Source organism: Anguilla rostrata, chromosome 11, assembly GCF_018555375.3.
Source record: "Anguilla rostrata isolate EN2019 chromosome 11, ASM1855537v3, whole genome shotgun sequence".
Taxonomy (NCBI): domain Eukaryota; kingdom Metazoa; phylum Chordata; class Actinopteri; order Anguilliformes; family Anguillidae; genus Anguilla; species Anguilla rostrata.
The window spans coordinates 31503932-31528852 of NC_057943.1; the positions used below are offsets into that span (position 1 = coordinate 31503932).

General features: G+C 43.2%; 1 protein-coding gene across 1 annotated transcript in view; it reads left to right on the forward strand.

The window, feature by feature from the left end:
• The first annotated feature begins 9369 nt into the window (after positions 1–9369).
• Positions 9370–24921, forward strand: part of rtel1 (regulator of telomere elongation helicase 1) — a 44400-nt gene continuing 28848 nt past the window's right edge. Inside the window, exons 1-14 of the mRNA XM_064299386.1 lie at positions 9370–9748; positions 10853–11051; positions 13213–13306; positions 14043–14124; positions 14839–14899; positions 16335–16410; positions 17553–17637; positions 19497–19562; positions 21437–21590; positions 22402–22440; positions 22784–22859; positions 23205–23281; positions 23830–23903; positions 24374–24445. Of these exons, the coding sequence (XP_064155456.1) occupies positions 9647–9748; positions 10853–11051; positions 13213–13306; positions 14043–14124; positions 14839–14899; positions 16335–16410; positions 17553–17637; positions 19497–19562; positions 21437–21590; positions 22402–22440; positions 22784–22859; positions 23205–23281; positions 23830–23903; positions 24374–24445 (1257 nt within the window). The 5' untranslated portion in view covers positions 9370–9646. The remainder of the gene's footprint in view (positions 9749–10852; positions 11052–13212; positions 13307–14042; positions 14125–14838; positions 14900–16334; positions 16411–17552; positions 17638–19496; positions 19563–21436; positions 21591–22401; positions 22441–22783; positions 22860–23204; positions 23282–23829; positions 23904–24373; positions 24446–24921) is intronic.

Below are 24921 nucleotides of genomic sequence, written 5' to 3' on the forward strand. Positions count from 1 at the left end.
TTCTGATCATACCCAAGGTTACTCTACAATGATGATCACCATGGAAATAAGTCTGAATGCTTAATTGTGTACTTTTGTTGCTGAAGTCATAATGTCATATGCCGTCATAGACGTATTCTATAGAATATGTCTGTGTGAGTCTGTAGAAATCAATTATTAAATAAAACGAATCGGTCAATCAATCAATTAAATCAATCAACCTGGCATTGTGGCCTGTATTTTGAGTACTGATATTAGTGTCATCACAGCCTGCCGTTACAGCCATGGGTTCCTTCCTTTTATCTGTAGGACGCCGGTACAGAGGGTATCGATTTAAGCTCCCGATGAAAGCTTCCGGAAGCTTCTGCGGGCAGGTATAAGGCCAGCATGCACACGGCCAGCGTGTGTTTGCGTCCGACACGTCGTGACAGCAGCCATGCGGTTAGGGAATAGGGCCAGCCGCCTGAACGGCTGTCCGATCGAATCGCAGGTGGCGGGCCGATATGGTACCCTTGAGCAGGGCGGCTTGACCGGAATTGCTTCAATAAATTTCCCGCCGCGTCGTGCCTCTTCGCGCAAGCCTCTCTGGATGAGGCCGTCTGGACGAAACAAAACGGAATCCAGCGAGCAGCAGTGACACAGCCCCTTACGAGTGGTGACATGTGAGGTGTCATATTCTTCTGTCAGTGTGCTTTAATTCAGTCCTCCTTTCTGGAGAATTCCTGTTTAACTGTGTAGCGTGGATCCTCAAACATAGATTGTAATTAAGCAGAAAAAATACAAAATTAAAATAAAGAAAACAAGACGTCGGATTTAAGATACATACTAGGCCCACAAATAAATACACGTGTGCCAGTGTAGAAAGATGGTACGGTACAATTTCATCGTTTTCAGTGAGTTCTGAAGAGAATTTCAGATACTGTAAGTGTACAGCAGTACTATTGTAGAGCAGGTTTTAATCTAAAGCTTATTTCATGTTTCTGAAATGTGATTTCTGACTTTGCTCATAACAAGGTGCTGAAAGCCATAATGTGCTTTTTGCACGTGCTCGCCGCACAAAAATAAATAAATTCATTTTTAAAAAGCTGTGACGTGTGATTGTTAAAAAGAAAAAACAGGCAGCACTCTTTATCCATTAGCAAGGCAATTGCATCATGTGAGGCCTAATGCACTTACTGAGGTAGAGGAAAAAAAGAAACACACAAAGGAACATCTTAACACACCCCTAACGCAGATCCACAGGCCAGCGCCAGCCTTTTAATTCTGGGAATGGATGAATTCTGTACCGTCCTCATGGACTGAGTGTTATCTCTTAGGAATTAAAAATACCCCTTCGAACAGTGGCACGAATTTAAGCATTTACAAACTCTGTTGCTGTGCACGGAGGGTCGAGGCTGTAATGAGGTCTTTGAGTCTTTATGCATGACCTCACTTTCTGTATGGGTAACAACTGTAATAGAGACCATGGGAGTCTCATTCAGACTCACTCACTCACTCACTCACTCATGCAGGCAATGCTTGATTAAGATTTATAATAGCAAAAAGAAAGGAAGGAAGATTTATATTCATTTCACTGTTCAATATGATTGTATTTCCACCATTTCCAACTATTCCACCACATCAAAAAAAGACAAACAAGGTTTGTTAAATTAATTGGGAAACATACAACCCATTTGTGGCAGGGCTTGGTCTGGGTGAGGAAATCGCGGCAATCTGAGGCCATGCCTGCTGGTTAAGTGGGCACACGCACATGGGTCACACATTCTACAATACAATTTACAACACAATTTACAATACAATTTACAACACAATTTACAATGCAGTTTACACGGGGTTGCGTTAGCTAATCAGCCAGGATTTTGAAGTGTGCTTCTTTTCACAGCAGGTGTCTGAGACCAGAATCCGCGTGCCGAAAGAGAGAGCAAGTGAGATGAGAAACCATGCTATGAAGCTTTTGTTGTACTTTGGTTCGTTTTCATTATTTTAGCTTGTTATTTTTTTCCCCAGATCCCTTGAGGGTGAACGGAGAAGATTTACATTTATTTATTTGATTTCGTTCAAACAGCACGCTGTCTCTCTCCTTCTCTCTCTCAATAAAACACTGGTTAAAACTGGAATTACCATATCTCCATGTGCCCAGCTATTCTGTCCCTCCCTGGGGAGTCACCAGGCGTGTGACACCATTAATTAAATATTAAAATAAATATTGCTTGAAAAAAAAAAAAAAACTAGATGTAGAACTGGTTCTAACTCCTGTCATGGACCATGTTAATTGGCCAGCCATTGGATGCAGACTGCTACTGAGTTGGCATAAGTGCTTTTCTTTGTGATGCACTCAGTACTGTGGACTTCAAACATTGAGCCGTTTGCTTAACGTTATGTGCCACCAGTCTAGCCGAGTCAGAAAGCTCGTTGGAAGTTTGCCCATCACCATTTTTGTTTGGCTAACGGTCAGCTCTCTTAACAATGCAGACAATGCCCTTTGTTCTTATGGTCGCATTTTCGTCTGCATCTAACTAAAAAGTCCACGTAATTCCCCTTGAGGGTATGGTATCCTCCATTTTTTAACAGCAACCAGCACGATGTTAAAAATTTAATTACCCAGATGCTGATGATTTTTTTTTTTTTTTTGCCGCATCCCTTTTCCTGCATAACTCTGACTGCACTATGAAATTACAGCCTATATCTAAAATTAATTTGCGACTAAAGCATTACTTTACTGGCCAAATTAATATAATTGTGAATAGAGAATAGTACTGTTGCCTCACAGCAAGAAGGTACCGAGTTTGAATCCGGATCAAAGGGCTTTCTGTGTGGAGTTTCCATGTTCTCCTCATGTTCCACAGTCCAAAGACATTTGGAGAGGCTACAGTAACTGGAGACTCTAAATTCCCCGTAGGTTTGAGTGTGTGAGTGAATGGTGTGTGTGTGTCCTGCAATGGATTGGTGACCTTTTCCTGCCACTCCCCCAAACCCTAACCAGGAGTGAACGGTTTATATATTTTAGCAGTTTAGAAAATGGATGGAAGTTCATACTACATCTAGTAATAGTAAAACATAATTACAGTTTTTATAAAATTGCATTAAAATGTCACAATATGAAATGCCATTTAAAACACGTAAAATGATAAAAATTTGTTTACATAACCAATCAAGTGTGCGTGGAAACCGAAGGCCATGTGTTCCTACCTGTTTGTATTTTTTACACACCTCATACACAGACAGACATGACATGAGGAGGAACATTTCTTTCTACCTAGGACATGATTGTGCAACAGCACGGTTAGCCTGGCATAGTGTATCTGTTAGCCTGTGATGTGGTACATGATGAACACTAAAAAAGAGGTACCTCCATTTGAAGGAAAAGATGTGTCAATACAAACCTTCTGATCAAACAAAGACCAGACAGGTGCTGTGACCTCTTCTCCAGCACTGCTCATGAATAAAAATTGCTACTTGGTTTCTAAAGATCAGCATGGTGGTGGGGTTTATTTTAATCTAGTGTGTGTGTGTGTGTGTTTTTGTCTCTGGTCAGTCCTGTGTGTGTGTGTGTGTGTGTGTGTGTGTCTTTGTGCGTGTGAATTTGTACATTTGTTTTGTGCATATGCTTTTGGAAGTGTGAGTATGTATTTATGTTCATATGTGCGCACGCGTACAGGTGTGTGTGCATGTGTGTGCAAGCGCATTTGTTTGCAGGCCTGGGCGCTATTGTTAGTGTAAGATTTGACACACTTTTCACAAACTGCAGTTTCTCTTTTGACATACGGGCTACAGATCGCTAATGCATTTCTGGATCTTTCCTGAGGATGTTTTGATTTTGAAAAATGATGCCTTCGGACTGCCTTCTGGCCACTTACCTATTCCCATGCCTCGGCGTGATTTATGCCCTGAGCGAAACTCATCTTTGGTGGGCGAAAATCTGTAAACCAGCATCTTTCACTGGCCTTCCCTCCTGTCTGTGAAGAAAGTGTAATCTCTGTGTCATCAATCAAACAGATATTAAATGTCCTCCTGCCTTTTCCTGATTTTTTCAGTAAAAGTTTCCGAGTGAGGGCATGTCATTCAAAAACTTTCAGCCAATCAGTGAGCCTGAGTAGTGCGTTCGATTTTTTTTAAGGTGAAGTATGACAGCTATCTCTTTTGATTGGCATTGTTTATTGACAGGAAGACAGATGGACAATACAAAATAAAAAAATTTGGGCAAAGTCTAATTTTTCTGACATATTAAATCTTTTTACAAAGACATTATGGATTCTATGAGTATTGCACCCTTTTGTCAATAGTTGCAGATGTGCACTGATTCATAATCTTCAAGTCTAGACAAGTTTTACTTTCATTTCCTGCTTTGGGGATTCTTAACACTTAGTTGAGGCATTAGCACGTTTCAAATTAAACACAAACAATATGAGATTAGGACTTTCATGTATGCTCTTATAGAGGTGAAACTGACAAGATCAGAAACTTGCTAGACACTATGAAGGCAAAATACTGTTTATTGTCGCATTCAGATACTGCCATGTATTTTTAACCTAATATTACAGACATTAATGTAACAGACATTACTGACCCCGATTCAAAGCCCTGACCCTTGCCTACACTGCTGCCAACAGGACAGCCCCCATCTACTTGCAGGACATGACTCAATTCTATGTGCCTGCTCGACCACTCCGCTCTGCGGCAGCAGGGCGTCTTGTAACCCCTCCCACCCACCCAAAGGGATCACAGAGCTTCTCCACCCTAGCTCCCCAGTGGTGGAACGAACTCCCCGTCCCTCTCCGAACCTTCCCCTCACTATCCATCTTCCGCCGTGGCCTGAAGACTCATCTCTTCAGACTATACCTAGAATAACCACCACCACGCTGTATAAAAAATAAAAAAACCCTTTTTCCCTGTCACTTGTTACATGTTGCCCCATCCCTCATTTAAACTTATCCAATATGTAGATTAGCTGTTCTAGTTGGCTTTGAGATGTGAAACAGGAAAGTGCATTCTGTGAAATAGTGTATATCAAGATAGAATTGTAAACCTATGAAGGCAAATTGTTTATTGTCGCATTTTGTACTGCATGAATTTTGCCTAATATTACAGACATTAAAAAATTGCCAATATGTTGTAAATACATCTATTTTCACACCTATGTACAGTGAGATCTATATGTTTGGGACAAATAAATAATTTTTTTTTTTCTTGATTGGGCTCTGTACTTTACAATTTTAAATTTGCAATCAAACAATTCACACGTGATTAAATTCACAGGGTTTTTTTTCCAAGAGTATTTTTATATGTTTTTCTTTCCCCATGTAGAAATGACAGCACTTTTTAGACACAGTCCCTCACCTGGCTGGCTGCCCATTGGAAAGCAGCTTTAAATTTAAATAAAGAAACACTGTGATGGCTCACAGACTCTGGTGCCTTCAGTAAAGACAAAGTGAACCGAGACACTGAGCATTTTTCCAAGAACCAAAGGGCAAAGTACACTATTACTGGCACAGACTGCGGTAATGAATCGGAATGCCACACAGTGACTTTATTGAGTCAGCCAATCAGCGTTGACTTTTGGGGGTGACTTAGGGTGAGAGAGGGAAATAATTTACCCTCCTTACTTTAGAAAAATGATGGACAGGAGGTTATGACAATAAGATTACTGTCAGTTCTCTTCACTGGTAGCATCTCCTTAGATTAAGCTTCCACAATACAACTCACTCTAATAAATTACCACCAGCTGGAAATACATGAAAGCCATTTATTGAAATTTGATGGAATTTGGGTGCAATATTTAAAATAGGCAGAAACAAACTTTATACCCAGAAACCCCGGGGAAATCAGCAGAGGGTGAATGTTGAGCATATTGTTTGAGGGAAAGCTAGGTTACAGCAGAGTCCCATAGCACAGATTAAATTGCCCGTGGCATCATGTTATCCAAGGTCCCATTTCAGCACAATATATCTGCCCAGCATATTTCTGTCAGTACAATGTTTTCCTGATGGAGTGGAACCAAGTATTTTATATCTCATTATCCACCAGCCTACACTTAGCCTACCCTCAAAGTGAGACACATGCCTTCTTATGAATAATCTTTGTTCTACTGCCACAGAGGCTAATTTCCTCTCCTCTTCTTTTACTGTATCAGGCTGTATTTTAATGCACTGCACTGACAGCCACTGCTCACCTGAAAAGGAAGGAAATGCACTGAGCTGTGGATGACCCAGGAAGTGATTATTCTCTGTTAATCAACAGGAGTGGGGCTTGCAGCTGAGGAGTAATGGCGGTACATTTCATGTGTGCAGGAAACCAGATTGTAGCATTCATGTGATTACGGCTTCAATTGTGAGCACTGAATGTGAAAAAAATGTGTCCAATTTTGTTGAATTACTGTCTTGAAGGGTGAAAGGGTATTTTGAAAAAAGAGATCCACTTAGATCAGCTGTGACACTTGATCCCAAGAATCTGCTGATCTCCCACTCCCAGATATTACAGAGAGCTTATTTCTCACACTGACACGTGTGATGATGACACGTACTGGGAGATGGAAGACTGACAATTGAGTTCCACCAATCCGTCTGTGTTTCGGTTTCCATGGGAACGGTCGCCATTGACTACCTCTCTGATCTAGAACTGACTGTCGCCAGAAAGGGAGGCCCAGGGTCCAGCGGGGGATGGGTACATCCTTGATCCCCCAGGCATGTTCACAGGGGAGTTTGGTCTTCTCCACTGCATTGCTACAGCATAACAAAGGCAGTTTGATACCTGAAATTATAACTAGGCTGGCATAACTTTTTTTTTTCTTGGGGGCAGGTGCAATAGGTTAATATGATTCCACCCCTGCCCCCCACCATAATATCCCATGAGGGATAGAAATTCCTGACTTTCCTTGCATAAAACACCAGGCAGTTACTGGCTTTCTGATTCCCCCCTCATTTAATAAGGAAATATATTCATTTTATACACTTATTTTACCTGTGTAATCAGGGGGTTGCGTGTTAAAATCCACGTTGCAGTGCTACTGCTGCAGTATATACTGCCTGGCCAAAAAAAAAAGTCACAGTTTGGATTTTTTTGGACAGTGCCGGCTGTACAAGCCTCTGGAGGCAGTGTTATGATCTGGGGTTGCTACAGTTGGTCAGGTCTAGGCTCAGCAACGTTATGCGGCAATAAAATGAAGTCAGCTGAGTACCTGAATGTACTGAATGACCAGGTTATCCCATCAATGGATTTTTTCTTCCCTGACTGCACGTGCATATTCCAGGACAACAATGCCAAGATTCATCGGGCTCAAATTGTGAAAGAGTGGTTCTGGGAGCATGAGGAATCATTTTCACACATGAATTGGCAACCAGAGTCCTGACCTTAACCCCATTGAAAGTCTTTGGGATGTGCTGGAAAAGACTTTACGGAGTGGTTCGACTCTCCCGTCGTCAATGCAAGATCTCGGCCAAAAATTAATGCAATTCTGGACGAAAATAAATGTTGTGACGTTGTTGCATAAGATTGTCGAAACAATGCCACGATGAATGCGCGCCATAATCAAAGCTAAAGGCGGTCCAACTAAATATTAGAGTGTGCAACTTTTTTTTTTGGCCAGACAGTGTATATGTTAAGCAGGCAGGCCCATGTGACCTGAATTACTTCAGCCAGCTCCCAGCTATGTAAATGAATAATATATAAAGTGTTCGGGATGTAAGTCACTCTAGATAATGGTTTCTGCCAAATAAATAAAAATTATGATCTACCTACACTGTAAGGAGGTATAATCTGTGTGAGAAAAAATATGAACGACTGTCCATTTTAGTTCTCACACTAATATTAAAATGTCAAGGTGCTTTATGTTGTAATTTAAATGAATGGTGTAAGAAATAAATGTTCACTTTCACTTTTATTTTGTAATATAGAGTTTGATTTTATATCGTTCAGCCCACTTGCTCTGTGAATCATTTGATTTTATGATTGATTTATTCTTTAAACTCATCCTACCATTTTTATGGAAAACAGACTGACTTACGATCAGTGAAGCTGGGAGATAGTTTCTTTCTTTCCGTCTCATGCTGACTGAATCAAGTTATCTGTTTTTCAGTAAGTGGGAAAACTAATGGAGGAGTTTTTCTGGGGGTCGGTGCCAATGAAACAAAGGCGTTAATGAGAAAGAAAGGACAGAAAGAATCCATTACAGAAAGAAAGACTCCATTAAAGACTCCATCACGATTCCTGGAAGACAATAAAGCAGTGGGATTTAACCTGGACAGGCCGCGACCGGCGCTAATCCGTCAGGAGAGTCTGACGCCTGATCGCGGAAAGGTCCCGCTGAAGCAGGAGGGACCACGGGCGAGGCTGCCAGGGCCAAGCCGCTGGGCGGGAGGCAGAGGGGAAGCGAAGGTCAGAGTGTTTCTGCTTCGCTACGCCATATTACAACAAGCCATTGTCATCGGAAACGCAGGGATTCTTGAGGAAAAAGGTAACTGTTTATTTTAGTTTTTTGTCAGATATCTGAATGATTATGGTAACGAGCACTAATGGGTGCCACATGTCATGTTTTACAAACCACTCACTCTCAAAATTATGTCTAATGATCAATTAAGATAAGCCTATTAAATGCTGGCAATAGCTCTCTGTATTTAGTTTTTTACCGTGATTGTATTACTGAATTTTGCCACAATGTATAGTATGCAACTCATTAAAAATCAAAATGACACAGGGTGTATTAGGTAGTACATTGAATATATATTCAAACTGGGCTAGTGCACTAAAATTATACTATTTTCCACTGGAATCATTGGGGTTGGGTGAGTGCCACAGAGGTCAGAAAGTGAATAAATTGGCTAAATGAAAATGGTAAAAAGATAAAAGCCAAATGCTGTCAGGAGGCAGCTCCAATCTCAATATGTACCAAGGGAATTGGACCCATTTGTCTCAGGATGCGAGGAGAATAAATATTTGCTTCATGAGATTATAGTGCTGGTGCTCAATGTGTACTTACAAATTAAACTCAGTTCAAGAGAGCGAGAAGGTCAGTGTAATACCTACAGCATCAAATTCTACTCTTAATTTACAATTACATAGTAATAATAATAATAATTATAGTCTTACAGTGTCACTACTACCGCTTCTGCTAGTAATACTACTACTACTACTACTACTACTACTAATAATAATAATAATAATAATAATAATAATAATAATAATAATATGCCATTTTATACGGATGTGCTAATAATCTCGGATAATAGAGACTCGATTGGATAATGTAGACTGCAAAACAATCTTGATTTGGTTTTTCAGTGACAAATCTTCCATCAGCAGACCGACTCCATGGTGCGCAGAGCTGATCAATGTTTCATAAAATATTAATATTGAACAATAGGTGGGTGTTACGCGTCTGCGCGTCGTCAAACCCGGAAGTGGACGCATTGCTCATGTGCTGTAAAGCTGGAAACTCGCGAAGTGTGAACGGTTTGTGCGAGTGTAACATAGCATCTAACAAGTTGTCTGAAAGTTTACTATTAGTGGCTATAAATGCAGGGTAGAGTGCTACACTTATTCAGAGTTTTAAGGTGTTGCCAACTGGTATGCTAGTTTTGTCTGTAAAGGCCAAGTGATTGAAAACTCGCTCAATTTATTTCCCTCCAGATTCTCAAACTGTGGCTAATGCTAGCTAATATTGCTGTAAAGGAAGATGCCCCCGATTACTTTCAAAGGGGTAACTGTGGAGTTCCCTTTCGAACCTTATGAATGTCAAAAGGACTATATGACCAAGGTCATCGAGTGTCTGCAAAACGTAAGTTTGCTAGCCCCTCGGCCGTATACGAAGGTAATGTTTGCTGTAGGTGGCTAGCTAACGTACCAATGTTGAACTCCCAGACCTGCTAGCAAACTGCTGTTTTAACTTCTCTTTTTATATAATACACAATAGCTAACGCGCTACAAAGTGCTGCTATGCAATGCCGCCTTCAGTGTTTAAATATATAACGCTGTCTAGTATTGATTCCTAATGTTAGTTAAACAAATACTCTGAAAACGTGCATTTTCTCCTGGCAGCAAGTTTTTTGAACTGGTAACTAGTCGTCAAATTATGACTCCTGAAAACGCACCCGTGCTTTATTATTGCAGCAGTGTCCTGATTGACAGTCGGGGGGTTGGAATAGAATGAACGATCAATCTATTCTAGGTCGTTACTGCGTACAAATAATAGTGATCCATCTTGTCTAATTATATAACGTATATTGGGTACTAGGCCACGTTAAATCACTTGCGTTTTAAAATTAATAACTTAATATGTGTTTGAACTATGCAATACAACTTTATTTGTCCACACGGAAAGGAAAATTGCCTTTGGCTCACATGGCATGACATAGTACACAACAATACACAGAGTGTAAAATAAACACATACGGACACATAAGAAACACATAAGAGCATAAGAGATACAAATAAAAGATTAAGAACCTAACAGTATATGTATTACCCATAATCCATACGCATTTACTGCACCATAGGCCTTGGCTGATTTTTATTCTTAAGTGTGTTTTGTTTTGATCTCGAGAACTGAATAGTGCATTAGTAAAAACGTGTTGATGAGCTGGATTCCCTCAGGTGTAAGAGGCACATGCCCTTTTTGTCCTCATCAGGGGCATGTGATATCTACAGACAGATAGGAGTGGCAATAACGGATGTGAATGCTGGGCCAGTATCTTGCAAGCTTACTGTTTGGACAGGGATGTGGTACATTCTAGCCATGTGCCTGAAGTGTGCCTACCTACTTTAATTATTCTGTCAAGTTTGTTCTTATTTTGGAAAGAAAGGGCACTTCCCCCGTACTGTATGCAAAGGATATCCCACTGAAGGTTTTGTGTGTGTTTCTCTGTGTTGCCTTGTTTTTCAGAAGGTAAATGGGATTCTTGAGAGTCCAACCGGCACGGGTAAGACCCTCTGCCTGCTGTGTGCAACCCTTGCCTGGAGAGACTACTTCAAAGACACCATTTCGGCTCGGAAGATCGCAGAGAAACTGGGCGGGGAAGAGCTGTTTCCGGACAGACCCCTGTCGTCGTGGGGAACGGCTGCCACAGACGGCAACACGCCCAGTACGAAACTCACCCGACTGGCACCTACACTCCCCCCCTCCCTCCCCCCTCAGTGCGGTTATGCTGTAGCCATACCTGTAGATGTGACCTCTGTTGACACGCATTCTGGGAACTCTTCTGGGAAGGCTTTCCCCTAGATTTTGGAACATGGCTGCAGGGATTCACTTCCATTCAGCCCCAAGAGCATTAGTGAGGTCGGGCACTGATGTTGGGCGATAAGGCCTGGCTCGCAGTCAGCATTCTAATTCATCCCAGAGGCTAGGCCAGCCAGGTTCTTCCACACCAAGCTTGGCAAACCATTTCTGTTTGGACCACGCTTTTTTCTCAGGGGCATTGTCATGATGAAACGGGAAAGGGCCTTCTCCAAACTGTCGCCAAAAAGAGAAGAACGTAATTTGCCAGAATGTCATTGTTTTCTGTAGCATTGAGATTCCCCTTCACTGGAACTAAGGGGCATAGCCCAAACCACCATGAAAAACAGACCCTGAGTGTCCATTATTCCTCCTCCACCAAACTGTACAGTTTGTACAGTTCATTCCAGCAGGTAGCTTTCTTTTGGCATTTGCCAAACTCAGATTTCGTCAGACTGCCAGATAGTGAAGGATATTTCATCACTCCAGAGATTGCGTTTCCACTGCTACAGAGTCCAACTAATAGATTTCATCCGCAAAACGATTTGCACAACTCGCATAGCTGTAGCAACTGTAACAAGTGTGTGAAGTTTCAAAAAATCCACGGGCAGTTGCTGCTATGGAAACGAACACCAGTAGAATGCATTGATAGAACAGTACTTTCAATTGCTTTGGTCCATCACGGAAAGTGAGCCTGTAGCAGAACGCATTGTTCGGATGCATTGTGCTCAAATTGTATTAGGCGGTCTGAAATAATATAACGGGGTTGGGTTACAGTGTTGTCCGTTCTTTTTTTTTTCTCTTTAAAGTTTTTGTTGGGACATGTTGCTCATTGCAAGGTTTGAGTGTTTGATGAAGCACCTGTTATCACTGACAATGTTACCGTAACCGCGAAGGAGAGCTCTGCAAAAAATCTGTCAAAGTGCTGTCAAACATTTCATTACAACTGACAAGGACTGGAATCTTGATCCCAGCATGTTTTAGAGTCCACATTGTTGCGCTTTGTTTTTCCCAGCATTTGTCGGTATTGTTAAAATGCTACAGGCCTAGCCTATAGGCTACAAATCACACCGTAGGCTAAGATTGACAGATCCCTTCCAAAACTGATGAAATGTCACGGAAAGCACTAAAAAACACTTTCAGTGAACAGAAACAGATATTGATGTTGCCAAGAATGAATATTATATAGAAATTCAAAACAGTTTTAATCAGTTCAATCAGTTCTCATGCGGTTTATTGCCTTATTTTCTGTGATGTGCTCTGGAAAACGGATACTTTTGAAACGGATTACATTTTGTGTTAATTAATGGACCTAGTGCTCAGATCAATGAGCTTCCCTCGCGCTGAATGTGTGCAGCCCCGGGCACTGAAGCTTATATCTGTGTGTAAAATGAAGAACTCAAAGTCAAAGCAAGTGGAAACTGACATAACCTGCATTGTATTGAAATTATAAGTGGAGATTTATGGAACTTCATTTATGGAATCACATTTTCAATAATAATAGTTAATAGGTTGCATCAACAAGTAATGTTCATAGGGTTCTCCAGGACCAGGGTTGGGAAGCCCTGGATTGGAGGGTGGAGGATGGGGGGGTGGGGGGGGCTGTTTAAAATGGAAGGATTACGCTGTTTTTAAAGTAAGACTGATATTGTGCACCAGACAGCCGTTGACCTGCTGTTTTTTGATGGCTGCAGTCTGTGGAGCGCTGTACAACTTTCAGAATCTTGAGTAGTCGTCAGCCTGTTTGGGCTCTTTTTATTTAGAAGCCATATTAGAGACCCATCTGCAACAAGAACCTTTATGTGATAGAGTTGCACTTTTAGCACGTTTAATTTATTCCCCCCTTTTATGTGAAGCTCGGTTTAAGATGGGTTTTGTTGTTCCTCACTCAGTGGCGCACTAGGGTTCTGTATTTACGGTTAGCCCCTCAGCGTTAAATCGTGTTCTGCTATAAATAGCCTTCATTCTCACCTTTCGCAAACTATGGTTCCATGCAAAAGTTTTTTGCTGATAACTGTTTCTTTTTCCAGCGTATTACACGGACATCCCTAAGATTATCTACGCCACTCGGACCCATTCCCAGCTCACCCAGGTCGTCGGCGAGCTGAAGAACACTTCGTACAGGTAGGGGGCTGTCGCCAGCCGCGATTGGGCTGTCAGGGGGCCGCTCGCGAAATCTAATTTGCTCTCAGCACTGAGTTGTAAATCAAGGCATTTAATCAGCTTCTCGGCCATTGGCCGGTAGTCAAGAAGGCCACATGCGGTGAGACTGGCTGGCTTTGTAAAATAGTTTTTGCTTTCAGAGTTACAAAAAGTGTGCATTTTGCTGTTTAAAGGCATAGGGAAAATAGCACATTAAATTGGAAAATCCATTGTTATTTACATGGACTGGCCTTAGGGAAAACCGTACCTCCCGATAGCAATTTAAGGATTACGTTGTCAATTGCGGGTGCTTGATCGTGTTAAATTTAAGTATTTTTGGCTGTGGTGTAACACAACAACATCTCATGCACTTAGTGGGGGACCCGGGCTTTATGACCATAGAAGGGTCGCCTTTTTTCCCTACTACGCAATCTCTGGCTCCAGTTTGCTTTCGTTCATTTTTGATCATTTTTCATGATTAACACTACAATAATTAATTCAGTAAATACTCAGTACCATCCGATATAGTTCTCATCAGTGAAGCTAATAGGAGAGTAATGAAATCATCAGGCACTGCGTACTCCGTTAACTTTTTTCTACCTGCCACCCACTTGTTTAACTGTTTACTGGAGTGAGTTATTATGCTAGCAGTGCTGATGGTGAATTCTGCGAAAGCCCCGCCCCTCGTGTGATGCCATTGGCTGTCCCTTTCTCTCAGGCCGAAAGTGTGTGTACTGGGCTCCAGGGAGCAGCTCTGTATCAACCCTGATGTGATGAGGCAAGAGAGCAACCATATCAAGGTGCGTACCCACAGGGACACACACTCACTCACTCGTGCACACACACACACACACACACACACGTACACACAGCGCACTCACTCACCACAGACACTCACACGCCTCACACACACTCACAGACACTCACACGCTCACACACACACACACACACGCGCATGCTCACTCACATGCACACACAGACATGTTCACACTCACACACAAACACACATTCACTCACTCACTCTTACACACACATTCACGCACACATGCTCGCTCGCTCAAAAAAGCACACATTCACACTCACTGGCTCTCTTCGATTTGTATGTTGCTATTGATGTTTATTGTGCTATTGTGGTAGCATTTAACCAAATATAACTTGATTAGTTTTCATTGTAAAGTTATGTTTTAAATGATGCCTTTTTAAAATTCTGTCATGCTCAGAAAAACCAGTCTTCAGGTTTGCCGTTGCACCAGAATTCCCATCATGCAATTTGCCAAGATGTCATAGATTTTGCAATGCGCAGTGGGAGCTTGAGGCAAGGGAAACTGAAATGGCTGGGTACTCTAAAGCTTACAAATACCAAACAAACTGTTTGGTAATGCACCCCTAGGACATGGACACTTTGGGATCTGGGGTTGTCTGTACCTCAAAATACAAATGAATACAATTGTGGTTATACAGAGCTCTGCATGAGGAGGAATAGCTGGACTTCACTGTTGTATTTTTCTTTTCAGGTTCATATGTGTAGAGCAAAGGTGTCAACGCGCTCCTGCATCTTCTACAACAATGTTGAAGGTAGGCAACCAACAGCAAGAACCTCAGGAACCGCCTATTGTCGTTCCCTAGAATGATTATTGATGGGCAGTCTTTCTTGGAGAGGTGACCCGTTTGATCTTTCCTTACCAAATTTTCACATTGTCCACGGGCCACACTTGACTTTGAACGAAGTGAAGATCATTTCCCATAGACGTTCAGCCCCACGTCTGTGGTTGTTTATGGAGGGTGTGAGATCACCAACTCAAAACGCAGCGCCCATCATCGCTAGTTTTATTTTAGCTGCTTTGGTCATGCAAGTTGTTGACGTTAGCCTGATGCTTGTTCTCAGCAGACACAAACAAACAGTCTAATATGCAGGTCGATATATTGCCATTCAGAGACTTAAACGAGAAAACTTTAATGATCTTGTATGAAATAAACTTGTGTATTAATTTATAAAGACAAACCATGCTTAACCAAGTAATCTGAATACATCCCTCTGAATGATAGTATTTTTTTCCAAGACCAAATATCTCATTTGGATGAAGTGCAGTACTTCAGAAAGAGAATGATTTTTCATTAGTGATGTAATACTTTTTGCCTATAAATATTTTCCAGTATTTATAGTGTTTCCTCCCATATTTTCCTGGGAAACATCTGTGTTTGTCCACTCATCCTCTCATCCACTCATCCTCTTCCTGTGCTCCACGGACATGCTTGGGTTACTCAGCATTAACATCTGTGCTGTCTAACCTTAAAGACATGAGAAACTGCATGCCACAGCCGCACTACAGACAGAGTGGACCTATCTTTATGAGCGTTTGACTACGACCATGTTTTTTCATCAGTTGTGGATATCACAAGATTTCGAGGGTGACAACTCAAAGTCACTTTAGTTTTATGTTACTAAGTCATTTCTCAAGGTATTTATTTGTACACGCATTCTGTATGCAGAAACAGTGGAATATGAGTTTTGAAGTGAAGGGGGAAAAACTGATGTCATTTTTCATCATCTGCTTTGTCGCATTCTGACAAATAAATGCACTGAAGAAAATAAGAGTGTACTTGTTAAAACACCGTGGCTTACCAGTAATGTGACTACAGCACCTTGGGGAATTATGTGCGATCCGACTGGCAATTTTTCAGTATTCCATAAGAATAAATGTTCCCAAGCAGTACCTGGGTCGCTGCCTGCCTGTACATTGTGCTTGCAGGTGCATTTTGTGCTTTCTTTAATGTGCCGTCTGAGCAGCTAGCGCATTTATTATGGGGTGCAGACCAGGGTTGGGGACCCCAGTAGACCCTGCATCCCTCCAGGACCAGCATTGCGTACCCCCAGTCTATATTTACGCATTGGGTGGCATGTGGTTTTCTGAAACATTTTGCCCCCTGAACTCTGAAAAGGCATATTTCACATTAATGCAGCATTGCGGTAACTCTGCAGTGAGATGTAAATGGTCTAATCTTGTTTCAGAGAAGAGCACCGACAAGGAACTTGCGAACTCGATCATGGACGTCGAAGACCTTGTGAAGTTTGGGAACAAGGGGAGGTTTGTATGCGATGATGCTGTGGTGGGTGGGGTTTAGAAGTTTAGACTGAGGGAGTGCTGGGGAGAAGTGTATGGAGCTCTCTGGAACTGCTGTTTCAAAATGGGAGCATAGAGTCTGCAGACATCCCCTCTGCAGACATGTCCTCAACTATGTTACCAAAGTGGAATGGAGTATGTAAATCCTTTGCCTTGGAAAGCTGCGCTAAATATTGAAAACAAACTCACTTTGCTTGCTTTCTTGTCATGTCATGTAAAATAGTTCTAAGGGGTTTTCTGATGAGGAGAGTGAACTAAAGATAAGCTTCTCGCGCAGTAATTCCTCTGCTGCAGTAATCCTCCTCGCTGAGTTACTCATGCCTGCTGCTTTAACCATCTGCTACAGCTATACTCCTCTCTCTGTGCAGTTAATTCCCTTGGTTACCGCTCTCAGCTGCAGCTACACGCCCTCTGGCTACAGCGAACCCGCCCTCGCTGCCTGTAACCTCTCTGGCAGAACCCATCACTGTCAGTTGCTCACTTGCTGCAGTTAACTCGCCTCTCTAGCTGCAGTTACTTCCTTCTGCTAGTTAACCCGCCTTCTGCTACAGTTAACCCAGCCCTCTACCTTACCCGCCTTGCAGTTTCTTTGTCATGTTACCCTCTATGCTAAGTTATTCTGTGAGTTAAGTTGCTATAGTAACCGCTTCTCTGCTGCAGTTAACTCCTCCTCTCTGCTGCAGTTAACTCCTCCTCTCTGCTGCAGTTAACTCCTCCTCTCTGCTGCTGTTAACCCCACCTCTCTGCTACAGTTAACTCCTCCCGCCTCTCTGCTGCAGTTAACTCCTCCTCTCTGCTGCAGTTAACTCCTCCTCTCTGCTGCTGTTAACCCCGCCTATCTGCTGCAGTTAACTCCTCCTCTCTTCTGAAGTTAACCCCGCCTCTCTGCTGCAGTTAACTCCTCCTCTCTGCTGCAGTTAACCCCGCCTCTCTGCTGCAGTTAACCCCGCCTCTCTGGTGCAGTTAACCCCGCCTCTCTGCTACAGTTAACCCCGCCTCTCTGCTGCAGTTAACCCCGCCTCTCTGCTGCAGTTAACCCCGCCTCTCTGCTGCAGTTAACTCCTCCTCTCTTCTGAAGTTAACCCTGCCTCTCTGCTGTTTTCCAGGGTCTGCCCATACTATCTGTCTCGAAACCTGAAGCAGCAGGCTGACATCATATTCATGCCCTATAACTACCTCCTGGATCATAAGGTCAGCCTCCGTTTTTAAACCCATCCTCAGCTTTTCCGGTGGTGGCAAATTTTTTCATGTGAGAAACAGCCTCATTGCGCTTTTGCCTTTGCTGCAGCGGGGCTATGCTCAGCGCTAATGACGTCAGAACGTTGACTCATTGTTGAGAGAGGGTGTCAGCTGGCTTAATGGAAGATTTTAGTCATACCCGTGAGGCCTTCCTCTGATTGGTGCGCGTTTGCTCCAGCCTGGCGTCCAATGGGGCTCACTCCTGTGTGGGTCTGGGGATTGATGCAGATCTTTCAATCTAACTGATAGACCCCTGTCCTGTTTTGTGCTGCAGGCAGGCCCGGCCCGTGGTATAGGCGGTATAGGCGAATGCTAGGGGCGCCGTCCATCCATAGGGGCGCCCCAAACGAGGGAAGAATAAAAAATTCAAAATTTTAAACTTTTACTAATACTACTATTTCGAAATATTACAAAAATATCCCACAACAGCAGAACTACATAGCCTATTAAATAGGCCCTATTTTCTGGTTTGCCCACAGCACCCCCCTCCCCTTTCTTCCAGTTCAGGTTTTTTTTTCTTCCAGTCCAGTTTTTTTTTTCCAGTCCAGGTTTTTTTTTCTTCCAGTCCAGTTTTTTTTTTCCAGTCCAGGTTTTTTTTTTCCAGTCCTGGTTTTTTTTTCATCCAGTCCAGGTTTTTTTTTTCTTCCAGTCAAGTTTTTTTTTCATCCAGTCCAGGTTTTGTTTTCTTCCAGTCCAGTTTTTTTAAAGGAGTACCATGGTGGTTGAACGTGACACTTCCCAGTTGTCTTCAGGCAACAACAAAACAAATGTGCATAATTTTTTTATTCTTCAGTCATTTCAATGTACTTTAAAACGTATTTCTCTAAGCCTAAATTTCCCACTATAAAAATTCACCCGAACCGTCTGGGCGTGGTAATGAGAACCGTCAGTTAGCTATGATTGACAGACCGTGCCCCGTTACCATAGCTACCCCCATGATACGCTCTCTCTTTTGGAGACTGAATTTTCACAAGCTAGCTAGCTTAGCAGTATATCAAGTATCGATAGATAGCTAAGGTAAGGACGTTGACTTATATCCAATTATAATAGCAAGCTAACGTTATCGATAACATTGCCATATGAAAGCAAACCTCCTAGCTAGCCAACGTTAGCTAGCTAGCTAAATGAATATAACCAGAAATAATCTAAAGGCACTCTAATATAAGTGAACCTAACGTTAGTCAAATATTTGCATTGTCTGAACAGCAGGACGGTGTGTCCTGTCCAGATTTATTTACGGGGCGTGGAAATGGGAGTGGTTACTATATTCGTGACGTAGAAAAATGACAACTTTCTCAACCGGTTGAAAATAGGACGATGAATTTAAAACGCATATTTCTCAAAAAATACAGAACGGACATATTTAATACTTTGCTCATTGTGTTTCTTCAATGCCTCTTGTGCAAATAGCACATAAAACCGAGAAAGTGTGAAAATCACCATGGTACTCTTTTAATCCAGTCCAGGTTTTTTTTTTTCTTCCAGTCCAGGTTTTTTTTTTTTTTCTTCCAGTCCAGTTTTTTTTTATTCCAGTCCAGGTTTTTTAAAATCTTTTTTTTTTTTACCTCGCAACAAGTTATTTCTCAGTAAAGGGACACCTCGGCCTTTTAACAGTTGTAAAATCAACTCACTACAAAATCCAGCATTCTAAAGCAGTTCAAGGGGAGGCACCACCGTCAAAAACGATGATTTTGGTTCCATATGCCAATTTTGATATTTTTTTGGATATTTTGCTTCTATAACTTCTGTAGTAGGCTTTGTGTGGCTGTATCTGCAGACCTTGTGACTGAAGTGTTTTTTCCTCTCTGCAGAGCCGCAAAGCGCACAGTATTGAGCTGAATGGGGCCGTGATCATTTTTGATGAGGCTCACAACGTGGTAAGCATCTGCAGTCCTCAGTACACACAATACACGGACACAGACACACACGCGCACACACACACACACTGTACACGCACGCACGCACACACACGCGCGCACACACACACACTGTACACGCACGCACGCACACACGTGCACATACTTGTACACACGCATGTGAACACGCACACAGACACATGTACACACACACACACACACACACAAATACACATGTACACACACACACACCGACGTGCACGCAGGCACACAGGGGGCATGGCTGTGCAGGGATGTCCCCTGGTGGGCGTGGTCCAAGGCCAGACAGTAGGGCGCCGTGGAGGGCCTACTGTGTACGTCTGAGGCGCGGTCTCCATGGGAACGCGTTTATCTTTCCCCACAGCATGCATTAGCCAGGGAGCGCCTGCCGCCCGTCTGGATAGAGACTACAGATGAGCTCAGCGGGGAGCCCTGGAACACACCCACCCCCCCACGCACGCAGCATACACATGTCCCATCTCTTTCTCAGAATCTCTTTCTCTCGGTTTCTCTCCCTCTTTCAAATCTCTTTCTGTTTCTCTCTGTTGTTCAGATCTTTCTCTCAGTTTCTCTCCCTCTTTTAAATCTCTTTCTCTTTCATGTGTATTTTATCTTTTTTCAGATCTGTTTCTGTTTCATTTTTTTCCAGTTTCTCTTGTCTGTCATATCACTTGTTTCGCTTTCAAGTCTTACATCTCATATCTCTCTCTATCCCTGTCACGCACACCCACTCCCGTGCAGACTCATTTCATAACCAGTCTCTCTCTCGCTCTCGCTCTCTTTCAGTCTCATACAGACACACACACACACACACACACACACACACACACGCTCTTTGTGATTTCTCCTGAGGGCCTGGTTTGTGCTTTAAGGCGTCACCCCCCCCCATCTGTCTGGCTCTCTTTCTCTCTCTAGGGAGCAGCTTGAAAGGGGCGCTGTGATTTCCCGTTTTCCGAGCCCCAAATCCCTGGCTCTCCCCAGTTTTACATCATAACCAGCACCTAGCTGACTGCTGATTTGCTACCTTTATACAGGATTTGGCTACGTCTGGGCTGCATGTGTTGCTTTCAGCCTGCTCTGCGTGTAGAAATGTGTTCATGTGGAGTGAAATGACCATTTCAGCAGTGTAAGATGTTCAGTTCTGCAGTATGTGCGGACTACAGTACTGGCGTTTTATAGTTGAACTGTTGCGTTTCCCGTAAGAAGTAGGGTTGTGTTCATGAAGCTGAGCCTGGGGCCCAGCCCCGCCTCCACCTCCCGGTTTGGATTTCTCTAGGCAGCTGTGAGTGCGCCAAGGTGGGCCCGCCCGCGGCCACATTGGGGCAATGTGTCACAGCGCTCAGAGCGCCAGGGTTCCGCCCCGCTTTACGAGCCCCTTCAGCGAGTGGAATAAACCTGTCTGTTGATTTCTTCAAAATTTAAATATCATCCAGACAGGTTGGCTGTAAAACTGTCTAAGAATTTTAAAAAATGGCACTCTGAGATCTATTCCAAGTCAGTTTGATAAATAGAAAAGGCTGAGATTTTAGTCAGTGGACTTTCATCAGAACATTCTCATGAAAACTAAAATGTTAAATGAGTGGATAGTTTCAGGTATATTCTGCCCATAGACGGCATCGCCGTCTGTAAATTTTAATTTGGCCGTAATCACTATAACGCAGAAGCTCTGGACACGTAGGTAAAGCCACACAACAGTAAACCTAAAGGTTGCAGGTTCGATTCCCAGGTAGGACACTGTCATTGTTCCCTTGAGCAAGGTATGTAAAAAGTTCTGGAGAAGAGCGTCTGCTAAGTGCCTGCAACCTCTCGTCTGAGAAGGGAAACCGAACAAACACTCTAGCTCGGTCTCTTCACAGGAGAAAATGTGCGAGGAATCCACCTCCTTCGATCTGACGCCCTACGACATGACGACCGCCATCAAAGCGGTGGACAACCTCTTGGTAGAGCAGGCAAGGGATGCTGGGAAGGAAGGGGTGAACGAGGACTTCAACGTGGACTCTCTGAACTCGGGTAAGTCCACCTCCGAGCCGAGGAGCAGCAATTAAGGGGAACAACAGTGGCATTTCATTGCTGGGAAACTCAGGGAAAGAGTTTTGTTGGACGTACCAAGAACATGCAGTTGAACCATGTCGTGGCTGTTGGCCAAGAAAATAGTTAGAGGGGAAGTGCTTCAGAGGCTGAGCAGCAGAGGTGCGGCCTCGGTGTACACATGGCGTAGCCCACACCTGACCTGGTAAAAACATGACTACACAATGGCAGTTTTGTTAAATAGGACCACCTATTCCTCAGAGATCTGAGTCTGAGGGTTTATTGATTTTTTTTTTTCTTCTGGTGTTTGCGGAGGTGCTCGTGAATTCTGCTGTTAATACTTGAGGGAAACTGTGGTTACCTTGTCTGACTCTTCCGTCCAGATTTATGCTTTACGGGGTATTGTTGACGTGTTCCTGGAATTATTATTTGTGGTCATTGAGTAATTCAATACACACGTGATTGACTGCAGCACCGAAGGACTTTTCACCCATGAAAGGAATTCAAGGCTATTTCCAGAAACAGTCTGCCCCCCCCCCCCCCCTTGTTCCTGACACAGTCGGTGTAAACATCTCAATAAAAAACACGAAGGTCGTGAAACTAGCCAGTTTTTACTTGTGCCAATAAAACACAGGCGTCAAACATTAAACACCCAAAATATGTCAACATGTCACCTCAGCTTCTAGTAAAGTGAAAACGCAGACTAGTTTGGTGTGTATACTGTTACATGCACAACCTTTTCACTTTTCAAGGTTGTTGCATTTTAAAGTTGTTTTTTTTTCCCCCCCTCCAGGTTTGAAATTGGACATTACGTCTATCGCAAAAATAAAACGTAAGTTTCCTCTCAAAAACAAACGGCAGTTGTGTGTTCTTCCATCTGCAATGTCATGTTAAATTTGTAAAAGAGGTATGAAAATTGAGCCAATGGCAGTCAGGACACTGCTGTTGTAGCTGTTAGCGGCATTCTTTATATGCTTAACTCAAGTTTACCAGGTCATGCAGTGGACGCACAAACCCTTCGGGTGTTCAAGTCCAGCCTTGATTTTAGTGCTAAATACACGTTAGCCTGTAGCTAAATGACCAGTCTAGCTGGGCTGAATGACCTGTTGTCCTTTTATTGTTCTTTAATGAACGTGGGCAGTTTAGAGCAGATTTGTTTTGCGATGGCCTTTCAGAAATCCTCCTGGACCTGGAGGCTGCTATCGATTCCTTTGAAATTCCTGATGGCAAAGGGGTGACCAAGCCTGGGAGGTGAGTGAGTTAACGCCTTGTTCCCCAGGCCTGAATCGTCCTCTGGTGGGAGTTCCTCTGAAACGTCCTCTGGGGGAAGTTCCACTGAAACGCCCTCTGTTGCGCATAACACGTCTGGCTGTTGCTCGATATGTACCGCACACAGGACACGTCTAGGCGGTGCTCTATAGATGTCGCAGACATACTGTAACATGGGAATTTGGGTCTTACTGATGCTATCAGTTTGACTGATTGTTTACATTGCTATATCTGGTTGATTTTTTTATTGTTGTTATCCTCTTCATATATAATGAAGATCTTTTCTTTTTTTTGTTTCTGTGTTTTCTGTCCATCTCTCCACCTCAGCTTCATATACGAGCTGTTCCAGAGGGCCCAGCTCACCTTCGTCACCAAGGCGGCCATCTTGGAAGCTCTGGAACAGATCTGCTATTGCAGACTGTGCATTCACTTCGTCTCAGCATCCTGTTTACTCGGCCTCAGGATTGTTATATAATTATTGTTTTATGACACGTCGTATACGTCTGCCCAATCATTTCAGCTGTTTTGCATAATAAATATATACGAAACCAGTTATCCACCAGAGAACATAAACCTCTGAGCTGTATTAAAAGCACAGTTGTGGTTCTGGGGGTTATACGCACAAAATAACATGCAGTAAATGTGTGCCGTCCGATCCGTTTTAAAACTAAAATGCAAGTAGCCCGTTCATTTTTAAAGTGGTTAATAGAGTTTTGACTAAAACGGTTCAGTGTCTCTGATGTCCTGAGTGAAATGTTTTCCGAAGCTGGGCTGTCTGTCCTGGGAGGGACTCGGCACACAACCAATCCCAGCCGCCTACCCACCGGCATCCTGCGAGTCGGCACCGCGTCGGTCCGCCCGCGGCAAGGCCGTTCCCCAGCCGTTTTGGTAAACCGGTATGGATGCCCCTCCTCTGACGGGGAAACTGTGCCGCCGATGGCCACTGATTTTTTTACTCTGTTCGTTTCAGGGCCTGGAATTTTCCACAACACGTCCGGATTGCAGAAGTTAGCGGACATCATTGAGGTGGGACACGCACTGTAGTTTATACAATATATACTGTAGTTTATGCAGCATGTCATTTTAATAACGAATCACCTCATAACGATGTGATGCTTTAATGATAATGGAAGATGAAACAATGTGAGGAGAATGCTGTTCAGCACATCTAGAACATGACAACATCAGATTATATAATGAGGAGAGCAGGCCATTCAGCTCGTCTAGAAAATGACAACATGCGAATACATAATGAGGAGAACAGGCCAATCAGCCCATCTAGAACATGACAACATCAGAATATATAATGAGGAGAGCAGGCCATTCAGCTCGTCTAGAACATGACAACATACGAATACATAATGAGGAGAACAGGCCAATCAGCCCATCTGGAACATGACAACATCAGAATATATAATGAGGAGAGCAGGCCATTCAGCTCCTGAGGCCTGTCACTGACCTGCGCCGACCTCGTGCGTGTCCTTTCTGTTTCACAGCTGGTGTTCTGCGCAGAGCCACCAGAGGGCAGTGCTGGAAAGCACATTGCAGACAACACTAAAGAGTTCAAGGTGAGCTCAGGCGCTGCACTCGGTTTCAAATGCTGGGAAACGACTCCCAGGGATTCCCGCCCAAAACTGTTTCACGGTTCCCAACAAATATAATGATGGGAAAATGGGAAACGTGTTTTCGTTGGCGTATGCCAGTGCTGCTATTTTAGTGGGTGTGTGTAATTACGTTTCTTCAGAACGACCACAGCTTTCGTTTGACGTTACATCCCTGGAGGCTGAGAGAGTTGTCTGTCTGCGGGCCGTTCGTTACAAGGACCAGAAATCAATTTTGTGCAGGAATTTGTCGATGCATTCTGCGTCTTGAAAACACGTTTCTAACGGGGAAAACGAGGAGGCATGTTTTAATTAGGGAGATACTGGTTTTTATGATTTGGCACTGTCTGTTTTATTAAATAATAAGCTAAAGTCTGTTTTGCGGCTATTACAGGCTGTTTCGTTATATTTGAATTTTTGCATGGGTCTAGCTAAAATGTCTT